Genomic DNA, 17,098 nt, shown 5'->3' with positions numbered 1-17,098 from the left:
TTTCCACTAAATTGTCAAGGGGATTAGGAAGACTCTTTTATTTTCTATCACCTCCATCAGAGCTGGATACAGCACCAATTAACCTTTTATTTCTTCTATATTTTTTGGTGTTCTCAGACTGAATTCTTCCTCTTTGCCTCTGTGCCTTCCTGTGAATTCCTCCCTCCACGCTTCCATGCATGAAAAAACATAAACCCAGCAGTGCAGGAAACTCCAAATGGAGTGGAAACAATTTAAGCCTACATAGGGGTTTCTATTAAAACCCTAGCTTAATAATTTAGGATTTGGCACTAGCTCTGTAAATCAGAGCGTGTAAAAGCAGACCACCAGCAGGTCTGCACAGGATGGAAGTAAATCCAATCCAGTACCTAAAAATGTCCTACCTAACAAGAGCCAATGTGAAGCAGCAGCTAGCGCAGAGTAGCAGCCAGCTGAACAGCAGCACAGGGATAGGAGCAGAAACCTCCCATCCTTCAAAGCCTTCCTCTCCAGGCAGGTTCCTCATATGGCCCCACAGCTCTATGAAAGGGCAAAGCAGGCATTCATCCAGTTCTGGAATAACAAAGCCCCCTTTCTCACCTCCAGCAATTTCATTTGGTGACTTTTAGGCTCCTCATGTAAGTCCCAGAGATGTCCACTTGCAGAGGGGAGCATGGAGGGAAGCTGGAGCAGGGGGGTAGGGGGGGACCAGAGAAAGAAGAAAAGCAGAGCAGCCTTCTAAGCTACTTTTGGACATGTTCACAGTAGCTCTCACAAAACAGAGAAAGGCTGGAAGTGAGCATTTCCTATTGTTTCCCTACATCTAGCATTACAGTTCATCTGCTGTGAGAGGCCACGGCAACTGCAAAGCCTGTGACACTGCAAGAAAGTCTGAGGTTGAGTAATCATGAGGAAAGGCTAAGTTATACCCAGGTTGAACTTGGTCTTTTTAAATAATAAAAGAAAAAATGTGATGTGCTAACTCTTGCATCTAAATGCCAGTGGCTCTCTGCAGCCCTTCTCGAGGCAGGCATAAAAACACATCAGCATTCTTGGTGCCTCCTGCTGGAAACAGGCTCCCTCCAGGGCCAAACTTTGTGCTGTCACCTCTCTCATGCACACAGTGCTGCTTCCTACCTCCTTAATTCCACATGGCAGCAATAAAAAGCACCTGGAGAGAGGTAGCTGAGACCAGTCCACACTCTCCAAGACACATCCCAGGGGCAAGGTGAAGGAGTTGCTCTGAGCACAACCCCCATCTCCCATAGCCCAGCCCTGCTGCAGGTCTGATAGGGGCCCAGGTCACCACCTCCTTGCCTGCCCCAGGCTCAGCAGTGCTCTGGGAAGGCCAGCAAAATGCCCCAGGGCCAGTGGCTCATGGCAGTCGAATATGAACGCTACACAATTTTTGCACAGCCAGTGACACTTTATAACAGAAATGGATCCAAATCCTAAACCATGACTCATCCAAGGACAGTTGCAGCAACACAGTCATTTATGTCTATTTCAAATTCTTAAATTTGAAATGCTATCTACTGAGTTTTTCCTCCAAATGAAAACAAACCCATAATCACTTCCAAAATCACTGGAGATGGATGTTCCCCCAGTCAGAGGCCTTCACTGCAGCCCCTCCCAGAGGGGCACCGTTCACACTGCGGCCAGGAAGGGCTCAGAGACTGCTACACAGGCCTGTCCAGCACACTGCTGGAACAAGAGCCAGTTGAGCGTATTTTCAGACATCTTGCACACCACAATTCTTGCATTTATTCTGGAATTCTTCTTGGCCCACACTGCTAAGCAGAATAAAGATATGAATTTAAGCACACAAAATACTGCACTGGGCACCAATCAGTTCTTTTTCAGAGATGATGCTGAGAACAAAACCATGCCCTAAGTGCACCTCTTACTTAGTGTGGTTTCATACTGACCCTGTCATGGATATTACATGTTCTGAGCTTTGGGAAACCATGGTCTCATCTTGTTAACTCAGTGATTGAAATGGTAACTGGGGCACGATCCTTGTTGCAGAAATTTCTCTTGCTTAGAGCCTAGCCCCCTACACAGGCGGCCTCTCCCTTCGTATTGGCAGGTGCCTGGTGGGGCTCAAATGAACATCTTCCTGCAGCTGCACAACCATACCTGAAAATGACAGGCATGAACATGACTCCATGGAACATTAATCATGATGCACTGGTGTGAAAACGCTTCTCAGTCAGTGCACTTAAAGCTGAGAACAGTTTGTCTGTGCTGGCTGAAAAGAAATGAGCTCAATGTATGGCTTTTCTTCTACCCTCCTTTTTGATAATGTCACGCAAAGTGAGCACAATAAATTGTGACAATATCTGATGTTGGGAACACTGATTCTCCCAGTTATCTTCCACACTGATAAGCAATAATCTTAGGGGGCTGCATCTTTGCCAAGGTAGACAACAAAGGCTCACAGCTAAGGATCCCACATCCTTCCCTTCAGGACCAATCATGAGCACAGTTCTCATGAGTACAGCTCCTCTGCACCACTCTACGGTAAACAACTACAAACTTGTGTTTAAGTTTTGCTTAAACCTAATCTGACATACCAAAATGTTCCTTTTGTAATTTGCCACTGGTGTAAACAGCTGCTAAGGAGTTGCTCAGAACATGCACTGTGCAGATCACAGTCAACTTAGAGAATTAAGAGCCTTCATTTTAACTGTCTCTAACACCAAACTTTTGTAACATTAACAAAAATGCCATGACCCAGCGAGCACCGCCACAGAAATACACTTCCACAAATCTTCTACAGCTAAATATGTAACAGGTCTCCCAGCACTACTGTAGATAACCTCAGATCTTGATGTTACAGATGTGTACCACCTGTTGTGGGAGACCTTGGGTTGCCTCCCAAAACAGAAAAGAATTTGGAATTGAGAAGAATCAGAAGGTTCATTCTTGAAATGAGCCTTTCCACCTTTATGTAAGCCCTTTCTTGCCTGTTGTGCCATTGTACAGGATAAGTGCATTGCTGCCCCACATGCTGACCTGCACAGCCCATATTCCAGCTCAAGACATCTCTGCTTGAGAGTTACCAGCACCTCTCTGCTATCTGTCTGACCCCCAGACTTGAGCTGTGGCTGCTACTGCTAACTATTGCTATAAAAAGTCACAGAATCACAGGGGTTGGAAGAGATCTCTGGAGATCATCTAGTCCAACCCCTAAAGCAGGTTACCTACAGTAGGTTGCATAAAAGGGCATTTGTATTGCTTCCAAACAACAACAGGCAAAAAAGCCCAGCACAGCTCAGGGTCATGGAGGTGGCATCAGACTAGACTTGCCCTGTCTGTGGGCCACAGTCAAGATCATACTGCCTTCACGATCCCATCTCCAACAGCTTTGCTACAGTTGTGCATTCTGGTGAGCAAAGAAGCAGCTGAGTGGTGCCATATGCAGGCACAAGATAAAGACCATCTGATACTTGGTGAGGTTGAACAATTATCTGAGTGTTCTGATCTGCAGCTGGAAAACACTTAGGTTACAGCCTGCAGAGCCAGTGTTCCTGGCTCTGAAGCACAACTTCCCACCTGAGGTCTGGGCCTGCCATTTACCAACAACATCCAGAAGATCTCAAACTCTTGCTCCACTGCTCCAATGAGAGACTGAGAGGATCTACAGCAACAAGTGGTGGGAGGTGCTTGCAGGAGAGAGCACTGTTGCGGGCTTCTTGTGTATGAACACACACAGTGTGATAGACATGTTAAGGGTACTGCAATTGTGCCTCAAAGACCTCACGGTGCTTCATTATGTGAGGGGGCTCAGCACCACAGTCACAGCCCTGTACGAACCTGAGATCCACCAACAGCAGGTCCACTGGGATGCCAGTACTGCAGAAGGGCAGCCCTGCAGCCACCCCCAGCCCCACTGCCTATCAGGGGCCTCCTGCCTCTGGCCCAGGCTGCTCTGCCAGCCCTGCAGGCTTCAGCACTGAGGAGCTCCACAGCATCCTTAGCATGGATCCAGATCCTAGTCTTCATTTAATCAGACGTTCCTAGAAAAAAACAAAAATCTATATCTGTTACAGACTGATTCGTTGCTTAAGTGATAAGTTGCACAATTCTTATTTCAGGCATCCTAATAATTCTTCTACAAAACACAGCATTCAATTTCCTCATTTCATACTGGTGTTTTACTACTCACTCAAGAGATAGCTACACTGAGCCAGAGCTAGTATATTAAATGACAAGTTACAAGTCCATGCAAATGTTATTTCCCATTACTGTCTTATTTGATTTTAAATCTCAGTTCTGTATTTTCAGTATGTCAGAATGATTAGTTAGAAGCAAGTTGTTTTTCCTATAAAGAACAAGCTTCAGTTTGAAAGATGACTGATATCATTAATGAGACATTTCTCAAAAACCAATACTGTTGTCGTTTTAGAAAGAACAAGTGCTATTTAAAGAACTGTTAACATGGTTACATTTTCAAGCCACCTGTCCTAATGGTAAAATCTGCAGCTCCACACTTGGGACCTAATAGCTGTAGCTCCTCTTTTCCATATGTACTATGGAAAGGCTTAAAAATTATCCAAAAGGGGATGCCAATCTTTGCCATATTTAATTAGATACACCAGCAGAAAGGTTGTATTCTCTTCTAGAAAACGCTAAGAAAAAGCTCCCACTTCTGTTATTACAGAATGTAATAGAGCTAAGTTTTAACCTGCAGCTTGTGAAGTGGTTCTGTTTTGGTTTTTTTCTTTTTACTTTTTTTTTTTTTTTTGCCAAGGGATCGGCAGATAAAGATGAGCTCAAGCACCATGCTACATTTTGCAATAGGCCAGCACATCCCCAGCCCTACCTCCCATGTGCTTTGCAGATGGCTGGTATACGTGCACAAAGGCTAAAGTGTGAGATATGCAAAGGCCTAGCACAAAGAATGCACAAGCCTAGCAGCCAAGAATCAGGGATTTCTGGGCTTATGATAGATGAAGCTTTTGCTCTTCTCCTGCCAAACACAGTTCTCACAGTTCTCCAAATCAACTTCCACCAGGAACACTCAAGTACCTATTAACTTTAACAGCACTAGGCATTAATAATCCAGAAGATTTTTGAAAGATGTTTTTCACAGAATCACAAAATTGTAGGGGTTGGAAGGGACCTCTAGAGATCATCGAGACCAACCCCCCTGCCAAAGCAGGTTCCCTACACCAGGTCGCACAGGTAGGCGTCCAGGTGAGACTTGAATATCTCCAGAGAGGAGACTCCACAACCTCCCTGGGCAGCCTGTTCCAGTGCTCCGTCACCCTCACCGTAAAGAAGTTCTTACGCACATTCGTGCGAAACTTCCTAAGCAGCTTATGTCCGTTTCCCCTCGTCCTGTCTCCACGTACCACTGAAAAGAGACTGGCCTCACCGCTATGGCCGCCACACCTCAGATATTTATAAACCTGGATCAAGTCTCCTCTCAGTCGTCTTTTCTCAAGGCTAAACAGACCCAGTTCACTTAGCCTTTCTTCATAGGGGAGATGCTCCAGGCCCTTCACCATCTTTGTGGCCCTCCGCTGGACTCTTTCCAAGAGATCCCTGTCTTTTTTGTACTGGGGAGCCCAGAACTGGACACAGTACTCCAGATGAGGCCTTACCAGGGCAGAGTAGAGGGGGAGGATCACCTCCCTCGACCTGCTGGACACGCTCTTTTTAATGCACCCCAGAATGCCATTGGCCTTTTTGGCCACGAGGGCACACTGCTGGCTCATGGCCAACCTGTCGTCCACCAGGACGCCCAGGTCCCTCTCTGCAGAGCTCCTCTCCAGCAGCTCATCCCCCAGCCTGTATTGGTGCATGCAATTATTCCTCCCTAGGTGTAAGACCCTACACTTGCTTTTGTTGAACCTCATCCGGTTTCTTACTGCCCAGCTCTCCAGCCTGTCCAGGTCTCGCTGAATGGCAGCACAGCCTTCAGGCGTGTCAGCCAATCCTCCCAACTTCGTATCATCAGCAAACTTGCTGAGGGCGGCCACTATCCCCTCATCAAGGTCATTGATGAAGATGTTGAACAAGATCGGACCCAGCACAGACCCCTGGGGGACACCACCGGTTACAGGTCTCCAGCCAGACTCTGCACCACCAACGACGACCCTCTGCGCTCTGCCAGTCAGCCAGTTCTCAACCCACCTCACTGTCCACTCGTCTTTCCCACACTTCCTCAGCTTTGTTATAAGGATGTCGTGGGAGACAGTATCAAATGCCTTTCTAAAATCAAGGTAGACTACATCTACCGCTCTTCCCCCATCCACCCAGCATGTGACAGCATCATAGAAGGCCATCAAGTTGGTCGAGCACAACCTCCCCTTGGTGAACCCATGCTGACTACTCCTGATAACCTCCTTTTCTCCCAGTTGTTTTTGAACCTCTACATCAGCTTTTTCATATTCAAGCTGAACATGAAATGAGTCAATAACATCCAAGTGATGATGGGAAGGGGAGGGTCTATTCCTTCATTCTCAAAAGAGTCACCTTTAAGACTGGCTCCATCATGCATTCCCACCGATGAAGCTCATGTTCAAAAATTTTTCTAGAGATCACAACATTTCACAGTAAGTCTTCAGCTTCAGACAAGCCTCAAGGAAATACTGGACACTGTGAATCATTTTCGTAACAAGTTCTTCTCAGGCTATATGGACTACTGTTCAAAACATGATAAAGAGTGCACAACATCACCAAGGATCAATGGTTCAGACAAAAGTTCAGTGAACGGGGCCCAGGGTGAAGTTAGCTGGGGTTATTGTGGGCAAAGTGCAGGACCCAACACTTGGTCTCGTTGAACTTCAACCCTGTGGCCTCAGATCAGCAACGCAGCCCATCTAGATTTCTCTGTATGGCCTTCCTACCCTCAGGCAGATCAACACTTCCTCCCAGCTTGGTGTCATCTGCAAGCTTATTGTGCACTCAATGCCCTCATCCAGGTCATCAATAAAGACATTAAACAGGACAGATCCCAGTACTGACCCTTGGAGAACACCGCTCATGACCAGTCTCCAGCTGCATTTAACTCCATTCACCACCACTCTCCAGCCCCAGCCTTCCAGCCTGTTCTTTACCCAGCAAAGAGCGTATCTGTCCAAGCCATGGGCTGCCAGTTTCTCCAGGACAATACTGTGGGAGACAGTGTCAAAGGCTTTGCTGAAGTGGAGGTAAACTACATCAACAGCCTTTCCCTCATCCACCAGGTGATTCACTCAATCTTAGAAGGGTATCAGATTGGTTAAGCAGGACCTGCCCTTCACGAACCCATCCATGTTAAGTGCACTAAGCCTCAGGTTTCAGGAAAGGGTGAGGTTTCTATTTCCCTGTTCATGCCTACAGATTGATCCCTAGAACAAATCAATCAAAACTGAGAAGGCATCTGAAAATTTACATTGACACAATAGAAAAACTTTTAAATTACAAGTAAATTGTCTGCAGTTTCCATGTAGCTTGGCTGGGGCATAATCAGAAATTCAATTTTATGGGCTGGGTTACACAAAAGGAAAAGTTACAACCCAAGAATCCTTTCTGACCATAAAATTCTTACTCTAAAATTCCTTACTATATACTGCTGCTATGTTGATTTGCTGTACAAATACCTGAGTATCTTCTTCAGCTGAAATTCATCTGATCCGAGACTTCATCTTTTAGTTTGCTAGTCCCAGCAATTGCTCCTCAGATAGATTACTGCATCTTTCAGTAAAGAAATCTTATTTCTTGTCTACTATACCACAATTTGACATAGTTCATATGCTTGATTACAGGATATTCTGCTATACTATAATTCAGTATTTTAAATAGGCTTGCAGAGGTTGATAAAAATCTGGTCAGGAACAACACCTACAAGAATTAATTACTAATAAATGCTGTGTTTCTTATTGCTAGAGTAGTGTTGAAATAATAGCTAACAGTCTTCTCATACAGAAACGTTCATACCCCAATGGCAAACAGGCACAATGGAAACCCTACCCCTCACATGAAGCAAGATGGACAGATTACCTGCACTAAGGCTTTGTAATATTTTCAACATGAAGTCATTTTTGCAGATTAGAGTGCTAACTGCAGGGCTGTTAACACAAGGTCAAACCTGCTCCACCATCCTACCACCTAGCATCTTTAAGTCAGCAGTACAACTCCAAATATTTGCAGATGCTACTGGCTAACCTGTCTACAATGAGCGTCAAACTGCTGAACTGTTCGTTAGCTAACACTCTAAAAAACAAAAAACAAACAAAAAAAACAAAACAAAAAAAAACCAACATATAATTCTCGCTCAAGGGTAGAGTTGACACCTAAAAAGTTTCAGTGCACATTGAAACAGGAAGTAATTGTTAAAAACGGTCTGTAAAGAGACTCTTTCTGTATCCAAGAGAATCCAGCAGGGAGGGAGTAAAGCATCTTCAGCCTAAGTTAAATCCAAACTTAATTACAAAAAGAAATGGTACTATTTTTGGTGTTCACTTTACACAATCAAATAAAGCATTTCCAGCTTCTTCCCAGAGATTCTCCAGTCCCCAGGCATCCTTATATCCCTCCTGCTGTACTGTGAACTCTGTTTTGTTGAAATAGCTGCCTCATGCTGCCAAATGAGATTGTCTCATGGGAATACCTTGCATGATACACCCCCAGGCTGAGATTTGCATTCTTCCTCTCACAAATCTGTTCCATGCACAAGTTCAGTATCAAGACTAACTCTTCTTCTTAGATACCTCTTCTTCTTATTTGAAGCTCTGCAATGTTTTTTCTTTGTCTTCCTACCTGGGGAAATAAGACTCGAATAAGAAACCCAATTTCCTAGTTTAAGCAAGGTGTGAGAAGAAAATGCATTCTATTCCTTTTGGTACTCTATAATCCTAAACTCTAGGCTAATACTGATGAATAACTAATAACTAACACTGATGAAAGCATCAATACGGGACTTAGCACATCAGACTTCACTGCCAGTCTCTTAGAGTACTGCATTTCTATAGTACACCAATCTTTCTGTCTGCAAGATGCTTGGTGAAGTTTAACTTAACCAAGGTGAAAAGGATTACAACTTTTCCCAAGCAGCCACAAGAAAGCAAAGCACAACAGAAGGGAACATAATGGAAACGATTTCATACACACATTCTGGGAATGAGGGACTGGTCTGTTTTATGAAACAAATGAAGTTGTATATGTTAACACAACACATTTCAACGTCATAAAGTTCACATACAACACAGCACTGGCCATCTGCCTGCAGCACGCACAGCAAGATGTTCGTTCTATGTATTGAAATAACAACTGCAAAGCTTTTTCAAAAGCAAATTTCCCATTTTGCTGTTGGCTGGCTAGGACATCATCACACCATTGGAGAATTCTAGCTAGAAGTGTGTTAGGTCACAGAAAGAAAAGCAAGATCAACTAAAGGGCATGAAGATTTCCATCTTAATAGCGTTGCACAGTTAGTTCTGCATGATGGTGTCTGTTCCATTAAAATTCCAGTGTTTATAAATAACACTTCATCAAATGAGAAGGAAGAAAAAAAGAGCCTGACAGACTGCCACAAACTTCAATCTCATAATTTCTGGATGCCAAAGATTATATTTAATGTACTGGTTTTTTCACAAAACACTGCATTCCCTAGAACAGCTTTTATAAAAATCATGACAGCACGGCATTAACCCCCTCCCCCAAAAATACAAGTGACATTTCGACTAAGTCAACATTTCAAGAACATTATATCCCAAGGAACTCTTATCCTTTTTTCCCTGGATTTTGGCCACTGCTTAAGTCTGTGAACCAAAAGGCTCATCCTGCTTGAAAGTTAACAAGGCATCATCGGGGAAGTCTTTGTAGTACAGAGTCCTAGAATATCCTGAGATGAAAAGGACCCACAAAGATCACCAAGTCCAACTCCAGGCTCCACGCATGACCACCCAAAATCCAAATCCTATGTCTGAGAGTTTTGTCCAAATACTCCTTGAACACTGGCAGCTTGGGGCCATGCTCACTGTCCTGGGCAGCCTGTTCCACGGCCTGAGCACCCTGTGGTGCAGACCTTGTCCCTCACTCCCAGCTGCCCCTCCCCTGACACAGCTCCATGCCGTTCCCTCGGGCCCTGTCGCTGTCACACAGAGCAGAGCTCAGCGCTGCCCCTCTGCTCCCTATGAGGAGCTGCAGCCGCCATCAGGCCTCCCCTCAGCTCCTCTGCTCTGAGCACACCAAGGGACCTCAGCTGCTCCTCAGACATCCTGTCCTCAGACCCTTCACCATCTTCACAGCCCTCCTTTAGAAGCCCTGTAATAGCTTTATCTACTTTTTAATGTTGTGGCATCCAAACCTGCACAAAGTGCTCAAAGTGAGGCTGCACCCAGCAGAGCAGAACGGGACCACCCCTCCCTTCACCTGGCTGGCAGTGATGGGCATGATGCACCCCACAGTACAGTTGGACTTCTTGGCTACTCAGATTCAACTTGTCATCAACCAAAGCCCCACTGCGTGTTCCATCAAGAGTAAACATCTCCACTTACACTTCTGCCAGGCTTCATTTAACTCACTTGCTTTCAGTCCTCTGAGTCCTTGCCTTAAATGGGTTGAGAGGTAACTCACGTTCTGAGTCGTATCAGCACGCAGACCTTTAAGAAAAGGTCTTGGACCTTTGGACTTGCTGAGGTCATTCATGTTTTGTTGGTGTAATTCATTTTAGTGAGGTGTCATTCTCAAAGCATATCTGTTGAAAACAGGCTTTGGTTTTGGAAAATCAGTTGATATCTACATGAAAATCATAACTACAGCCAGTAACAGAAAATATCTCACACTCAGGAAAATGCTGAAGAAACAGTGCCCAATGCAAGGACAAAAAGCAAACAAAAACTACCTCCCACAAAACTGTCCCAACATTTCCATCCATCCTCTTAAGGGACACTCATCAATTGTGATGGAGCACTGCAGGGTTCATGTCCTTCTGCTCAGACAAGGTACTTCTGCTAAGAAGTGTGAGGAACAAGTCATGTGTGAATGCAGCAGACACGCATCCCAGGTCCTGTTGCTGCTGTGGTTAATGGCATACTGCACTGCTTCAACCTAGTTCCCAGCCATGCAATGTTTTATCAGTCTCTGATTCCTACATCAGGAGAGCTACAGATACAGCACATCAGTATTTGCTCTTAGAGACAAGTGTAAGAGCCCTCCTAGCAATCCAGCTTTAAATACATTTTATGCACACTTTATCACATAACTACACTTGCCTTTAAAGATACACAGGATACTTTGAACAGTATATTGGCAAAGGGGGCAAAAGAAGTCTAATAATAAATGCCAATGGTGTTTTTGTTTCAAAGTATCTTTGAAAGGAACTTGGATGGCCTTTTAGTTTCCATTTTGCTTTCACAGAAAGAAGTTCAGCTTAAATTTTCAAATATGATGAGTAACTTTTGGATAGCCAGCTTACGATATTTTGAAAGATGTCATCTTTAACAAGCTTAGCGCACAGAAAATCATCTTTAAGACACTGAAACAAAAAAGTTTTGAGTATACAAAATCAGGCTGCCTTTCTGAACATTAAGCTGTTCCCCAGCATTTACTTATCTTATTTGCTTCTCATTCCCTGTTATTCCCTATCAAATGACTTACCAGATTCTCTCCCTGCCATCCAGATCAAATACTCTCTGCAGGTAATCATTTTCCTTGCTTCACTTGTTTTCCTCTTGCAGGCACACCTAGCAATTTAGTGCTGGTCAATATTCACCTCCAAACTGATCTTGGCAGAAGTCTTCCATTTTACAGATCACAAAACTGAAGCAGACTTCTGGTGAAGGCAGCACACACTGATCTCAAGCCTAGAAGTAGCTGGAGTTGCTCCAAGTTTTGTAGTAGTTCTAACAGAGACCTACAGCATTGTCATGACAGAAGTGGGATGCAGCAGGACCTCCTGACTAAAGTGGGGACTTCTTGCCTGAATCATCATGTTCTGCCTAAATTGAGTCTACAGAAGTTCAACATACCACCAGCAGACAAGTAAGATTCCATTTCCAGTCCCACCTGAAGAGTCTGCCCCGGAAGTCAGTAATGCAGTGATCAATCTGACACGCCAAGGATATCCATCTTACAAAATACTGAAATTATTAATAATTAACATACGTATAAGTCAAAATCTGCTGTTCTGTTGTTCTTCAAACTGCTACAGGGAAAAAAAAATTAGAAGGAATTCTAAATATTTCAATGATTCTGGAATTAATGCAGTATTGCAACAGATGGTGAGGCAGTTGCCAAAACTTAATATGAAACATAATATTTAATGCATCCTGGTTATTTTATCCTAAGACACTTTTTTTCACTTCCGAATAAAGACAAAGCCCATCGTGATATATTCAAACTGTTCGGAAACCAGACAGTTTGGGTACCAGTACTTGATGGTTAACTGCTGAAGATGGGCAGATGAGCAGCTGAGTTAATTGCTTTCAATCATGTCTTCAATTCTTTCTCCAAGGAAATGCTTGGGTAGATATCATTTGAAAAAGAACAACCTGGAAAGCACACAGGTTCTATGTTTCAGAGCTCTAGCCAACATTCTGCAAACTGGCTAACCCAGGAAATGAGATGTAGAGCAACACTAGACTGTTTTGGTCCCCAAAGCAACGAAACACACAAATGGGTCAGCTTAGATCTGCAGTAACAACTGGCATGTGAAGTTTTTGTTTTCCTTACATTATTTATTCTCTTTTCGATTAAGAACCATTTTAATTTAGATTGTGTGCTGATTTACAAACCATTGCAGTCAATTATGAATTATCAAGGCCAATAAATTTACAACAGTACTTAAGAGTTTTGCCAGAAATTGGAAACTTTTTTCCAGACACGTAAGAAGCGCAAGATACTTGCCCTGAGACATTTTGTTGAGGGAAAACTAAAATCTAACTGCAGCTTGTATGACTGCAGCACACTGTACTGTAGGACTACAGCTACAGTGAATAAAAACAGTTAAAGTCTGAGAAGTGAACAGACCTCAGATAAATGGCAGGAATCAGGGACTAAAGCTCATTATTTTGTAGTGAATTTAAGAGTATAATTCTCCAGAAAAGTCTGTTATAAGAGGAAAAAAACAATTCAACACTTTCCCTGTTAGAGAGGGAAAAAAGGGAAATAATGACTATTTAAGAGAGAATATAAGAGTTTACTCTATAGCTCGTGCACACATTACACTTTTCACAATGCTTTTATTCTCTTTTATTTTTACTCCTTACCTATGGTCAAAAATTTGCCTATATTGCAAAGCAAAATCAAGTGGTCACAGACAAATGTGATTTCCTACATCTGCACTTGTAACAAGAGACATACTCTGTTCTAGTTCAGCTGCACCCTTTGTTGTCATCAACTGTCAGCACTGGTTCAATTCAATGCACTAAAGAGAGTCTGAACAATTTGGAAAGAATGATTTAATTGGAGTGGGTCCCACCCGGCTCCTTCAGAACATACATACAGAACAGCCAATACAAGAAAAACATTTAAAAATTATTAGGTTATCTAAAAGCAAAAAAACATCTGATCTGGCAGTGGGATTCAAAGCATCTGAAGTTACTTAAGTGTCATGACCAAAAAAAATCCCAGAAAAAAGTCAGCAAACCAAAAACATGACTTGTCAATTTCCCAAGTTAGATTCACCCATTTCTCCAGCGCTGTGATAAAGAATGCAGTAACAAAATCAGTATCACATATCATCAGAAGCGTTATATACTGTAAGAAAGTAACATCATTGGTAATTTGAAAGGCAGTCTGTAACTTCTCTGTAGAAGGTAAATCCAAGTAATACAGATTGCTCTGGTGAAGCCTACCAAGACTTTAAATCATGTTGACAGTCACTCTCTAATAGCCAAAAGAATTACAGTCTGCTGGATTAATGCTGTACACTGTCATTAGGCTGGCAATTAAATCCCATTTCGGAGATTGTGTGATCTGAGTTAGCAACATCTGCGAATATTCTTACATCTTGTGTAACAGCTGGCCACAGATCATGATACACCAAAGGAAAAAGGCCTTTTTAATGGCTCCCATGTTATTTTGGATTTAAAACTTCATGATGACAGCAGCTTCTCAAAACAGCCCATGAATCAAACTTATTATCCAGTTGTCATGTGGGACTTCTTAATTCTAAGCCAATATAGCAATAAAGCATCAAGGTCATTGTTTATTGTACATGAATAAAACTTAACCACCTGTTCGAAGTTTTACCTTTTGACAATGAATGGTATTTAGTCTCAGAGACTTCTGACATCTATAACATTTACCAGTTCTGTGAACATGTGAGAAGCCGGTCTCAAAGAGCATCTCCACTCATGACAGTCTGTCTTAACCTTAAAAAATGGTCAGCTATTCTGCTTCCAACACCAGTAGCTATACACAATGAGATGGGCAATTCAATTATAGGATGCTCACACAACAAATTAATTTCATTCCCAATAGTATCATTGAATAGTTAAGCAGTTAAGCAGTTAAGTGATTTCCAAGAGATCATTTAGTGACAAGAACTGCAGCACAGGAAGATCTTTAACAGCCATACTGAACAGAGAAGAGAGACTTTGAAAACAAAGATATGGCTCTACAAATCCACTGAAGAAAGAAAGAAATGTTACCTGCAATCACAGTCATGCTAGGCACTCCTTTCCTTAGAGCTTATCCATGAGGCCTAATAAAATGCTAAGTATGGAGATTTAAGTAAGGAACAATACTTTGAAAAATCCTGATCCTTTACGTCTTAAACAATTGCTTGTAGTACTTGCAATAATAGAGGAATATAAAATGTTTGCAGCCAAGAATCACAGAGAGAAAATCTAAAATAAGGTAGTCAGGGGACTTCGTTTGAAATGCACAACAGTGAGTCTCTCCAGAGTGTTTTCTCTGAGGCAGATGCCCCATGCAACTACAGATCACTCACACCAAGCACTGACTGGCACTCACAGCTCACTAGGGACTAGAGACATGCAGAGGCCCAGGCCCTCCCTCCCAAAGCAGGTGCAAAGTGGGCAGTACCTCTTTGATGCGCTTCACCAAAGCATTCTGGTCAAAGGCAACAGCCTCTGCGCACTGGTGAAGATGGTCCTGGTATCGGAGACACAGCTGCAGCACTTGATGTGGATCCAGCTTCTCCAGCTTGGTGTTGGTTGGAGACGTCTGCCCACTGAGGAGTCCTGCAAAGCAAGGGGAGCAGTGGAGTTAACTCAGCTGTTCATATCACCAGCCCAGCTGCAGGCAGAAGCAGCACAGCACATCCAGAATAAACACTTTTAAAGGAATAATTAAAAGCTAATTCGGGACTGCAAGACTACTGAATGGACTTCATCAATTTCAAAGGTCCAGGGGAGGCTAGAAGTGGGAAGGACATGAATTTTTGGATGTTAAGGTTTCCCAGCAGTGTGAAGAACCGTTTGCTATACAGCTTAGCCCTCCTTGACAGAGTTTAAATACAGAATCTAAATGTAGCACCATAAGGCACAACAGCTTGGTTTACACTGGTAAGCTGCATGAAGCAAGTCCTGCTTCTTCTTTGTCACAAACCATACTGAGCTCCAAAAATGACCCTCCTTCTCATTTAAGTGTGCCAGAGAAGTAGTCCAGTTCTGTGCACCCTTAAGGGCATAACACTCAAACTAATTTCTAAAAACCATTAAAATTCGCTGGTTATCCAAAGCAAAGCTGAATAAAAAAGGCCCCACCTAAGTTAAATAGGATAAAACGTCCAGGCTTTGCCTACCTTGACATTTAGAAGCTTCAGAATCCTCTCATGCTGTAATAAAGATTTTTCTTTACAAAGACTAGCTACATATATTTGAATTTTATAATGAAATTAAGATTCTTACCTACTCACATGACTCCAGGTTTCACAAAATGCTCACAAAAAAAGAAGAAAAAAAAAGAAATGGCATGAGACTTAAAAGTGGGCCCAGTGGGCCATTGTTAATATCAAGAGAAACAAAAGGCAAAATCATTTAGAGAATTTCTCCTGCCCATTCTTTGCTGCTTGGACAGTGCAACTTGAGAACCTTTGCTGAGCCCAATCATACATACATCACGTGTCAATTTTCTCTACAGCTTCTAGAAAAAGAGATGTTAAATTCTAAGGCCAAGCTTTATGTTTATATATATATATATATATTTGTATATGTATACATATATGATTTTTCTTTCCCTTATTCTTTCTCATTTCATTTTGCTCCAGCATTAGCAGAACATTTTCCTAGCTGGGACACCACCTGTGACAAGCAGCACACACAACAAATACAATCTGCTTTTTCCAACACATCCGTCAGGCTACATAAGCTGAATGCACACGTCCTTTGGGGCTCTCCATTTACCGACAGGAAAGGACATTAAAACAGCAAATGCAAGAAAGTATCACACCAAGCAATTAAAAGAAGTAATAAATGCAGGTTAACTGAATTGGAAAAGTTCTTCTAAGAATGTACCTCACTGGGAAATGGAAATTATTTGAATGGCCCCCATGCATAATGAAAGCTACAAACAAGTTGTGACACAATGTTCTTGCCAAAAGACTCACAAACAAGACAGAAAGAAAGACTGAGGCTGAATTATCTTACGAATTTGAGAAAGTTAAACCTCTTCAAGAACATTTCCAGACAGAAACGAAAACAAAACTAGAACAACAATCTCACCAAATATGATGAAGTGAGTTTACTTTTCATCAACAGTCAACATTTTACCCTCTCAGGATGCTCTCAATTTTCCTTTACACAAACCCTTTCTTTTCCTCATCTTCAGAGAAAAAAAAAAGATAGTTTTGTTTTGCTGACTTGTTGCCCACTACAAAAGTATCATCTGAGTCAAGACGTCAGGAGAAGAAACACAGTTAACTGTTTGGTCTCAACACTCTGTATTAACCAAAGCATTTTTTATGTTCTATAAAGAACCACCTCCAACAAAATCTTAGGCCCAGCAATATCAATTGCAAGTCTTTCAAAACTACTTTCAGATGAAGTGCAACACTTCAATGAGTGCAAACCAAAAATGAGACTTTTCTTTTTAAATGTATACATGACGTTTTAGCATTCCATCAGATTCTTAGTTCTGATCCTCTCTACATTTAACTTGTCAGAATAAATGTTCAGACAACACCATCAACTTTTACTATGCTGAATGTCCACAA

The 17,098-nt window shown here is 42.5% G+C and overlaps 1 protein-coding gene across 5 annotated transcripts in view; it reads right to left on the bottom strand.

The window, feature by feature from the left end:
• The window catches only part of BORCS5 (BLOC-1 related complex subunit 5), a 60,573-nt gene that overhangs the window by 5,089 nt on the left and 38,386 nt on the right, over positions 1-17,098 (bottom strand). For 2 of the 5 annotated variants that reach the window (XM_085233500.1, XM_085233498.1), the window contains 3 exons: positions 14,968-15,125; positions 8,585-8,733; positions 4,693-7,104 (listed from right to left, as the gene is read on the bottom strand). In XM_085233500.1, coding sequence (XP_085089626.1) covers positions 4,986-6,275 — 1,290 coding nt within the window. In that variant the 5' untranslated portion in view covers positions 6,276-7,104; positions 8,585-8,733; positions 14,968-15,125 and the 3' untranslated portion in view covers positions 4,693-4,985. Of the gene's footprint in view, positions 1-4,692; positions 7,105-8,584; positions 8,734-14,967; positions 15,126-15,794; positions 15,826-17,098 lie in introns of those variants that run through there. The other 3 variants (XM_085233506.1, XM_085233515.1, XM_085233501.1) reach the window with 2 other exon arrangements.

This window comes from Meleagris gallopavo, chromosome 1, assembly GCF_905368555.1.
Source record: "Meleagris gallopavo chromosome 1, MGAL_WU_HG_1.1, whole genome shotgun sequence".
Lineage (NCBI taxonomy): Eukaryota > Metazoa > Chordata > Aves > Galliformes > Phasianidae > Meleagris > Meleagris gallopavo.
This window is presented reverse-complemented; position numbering and strand designations above follow the sequence as displayed.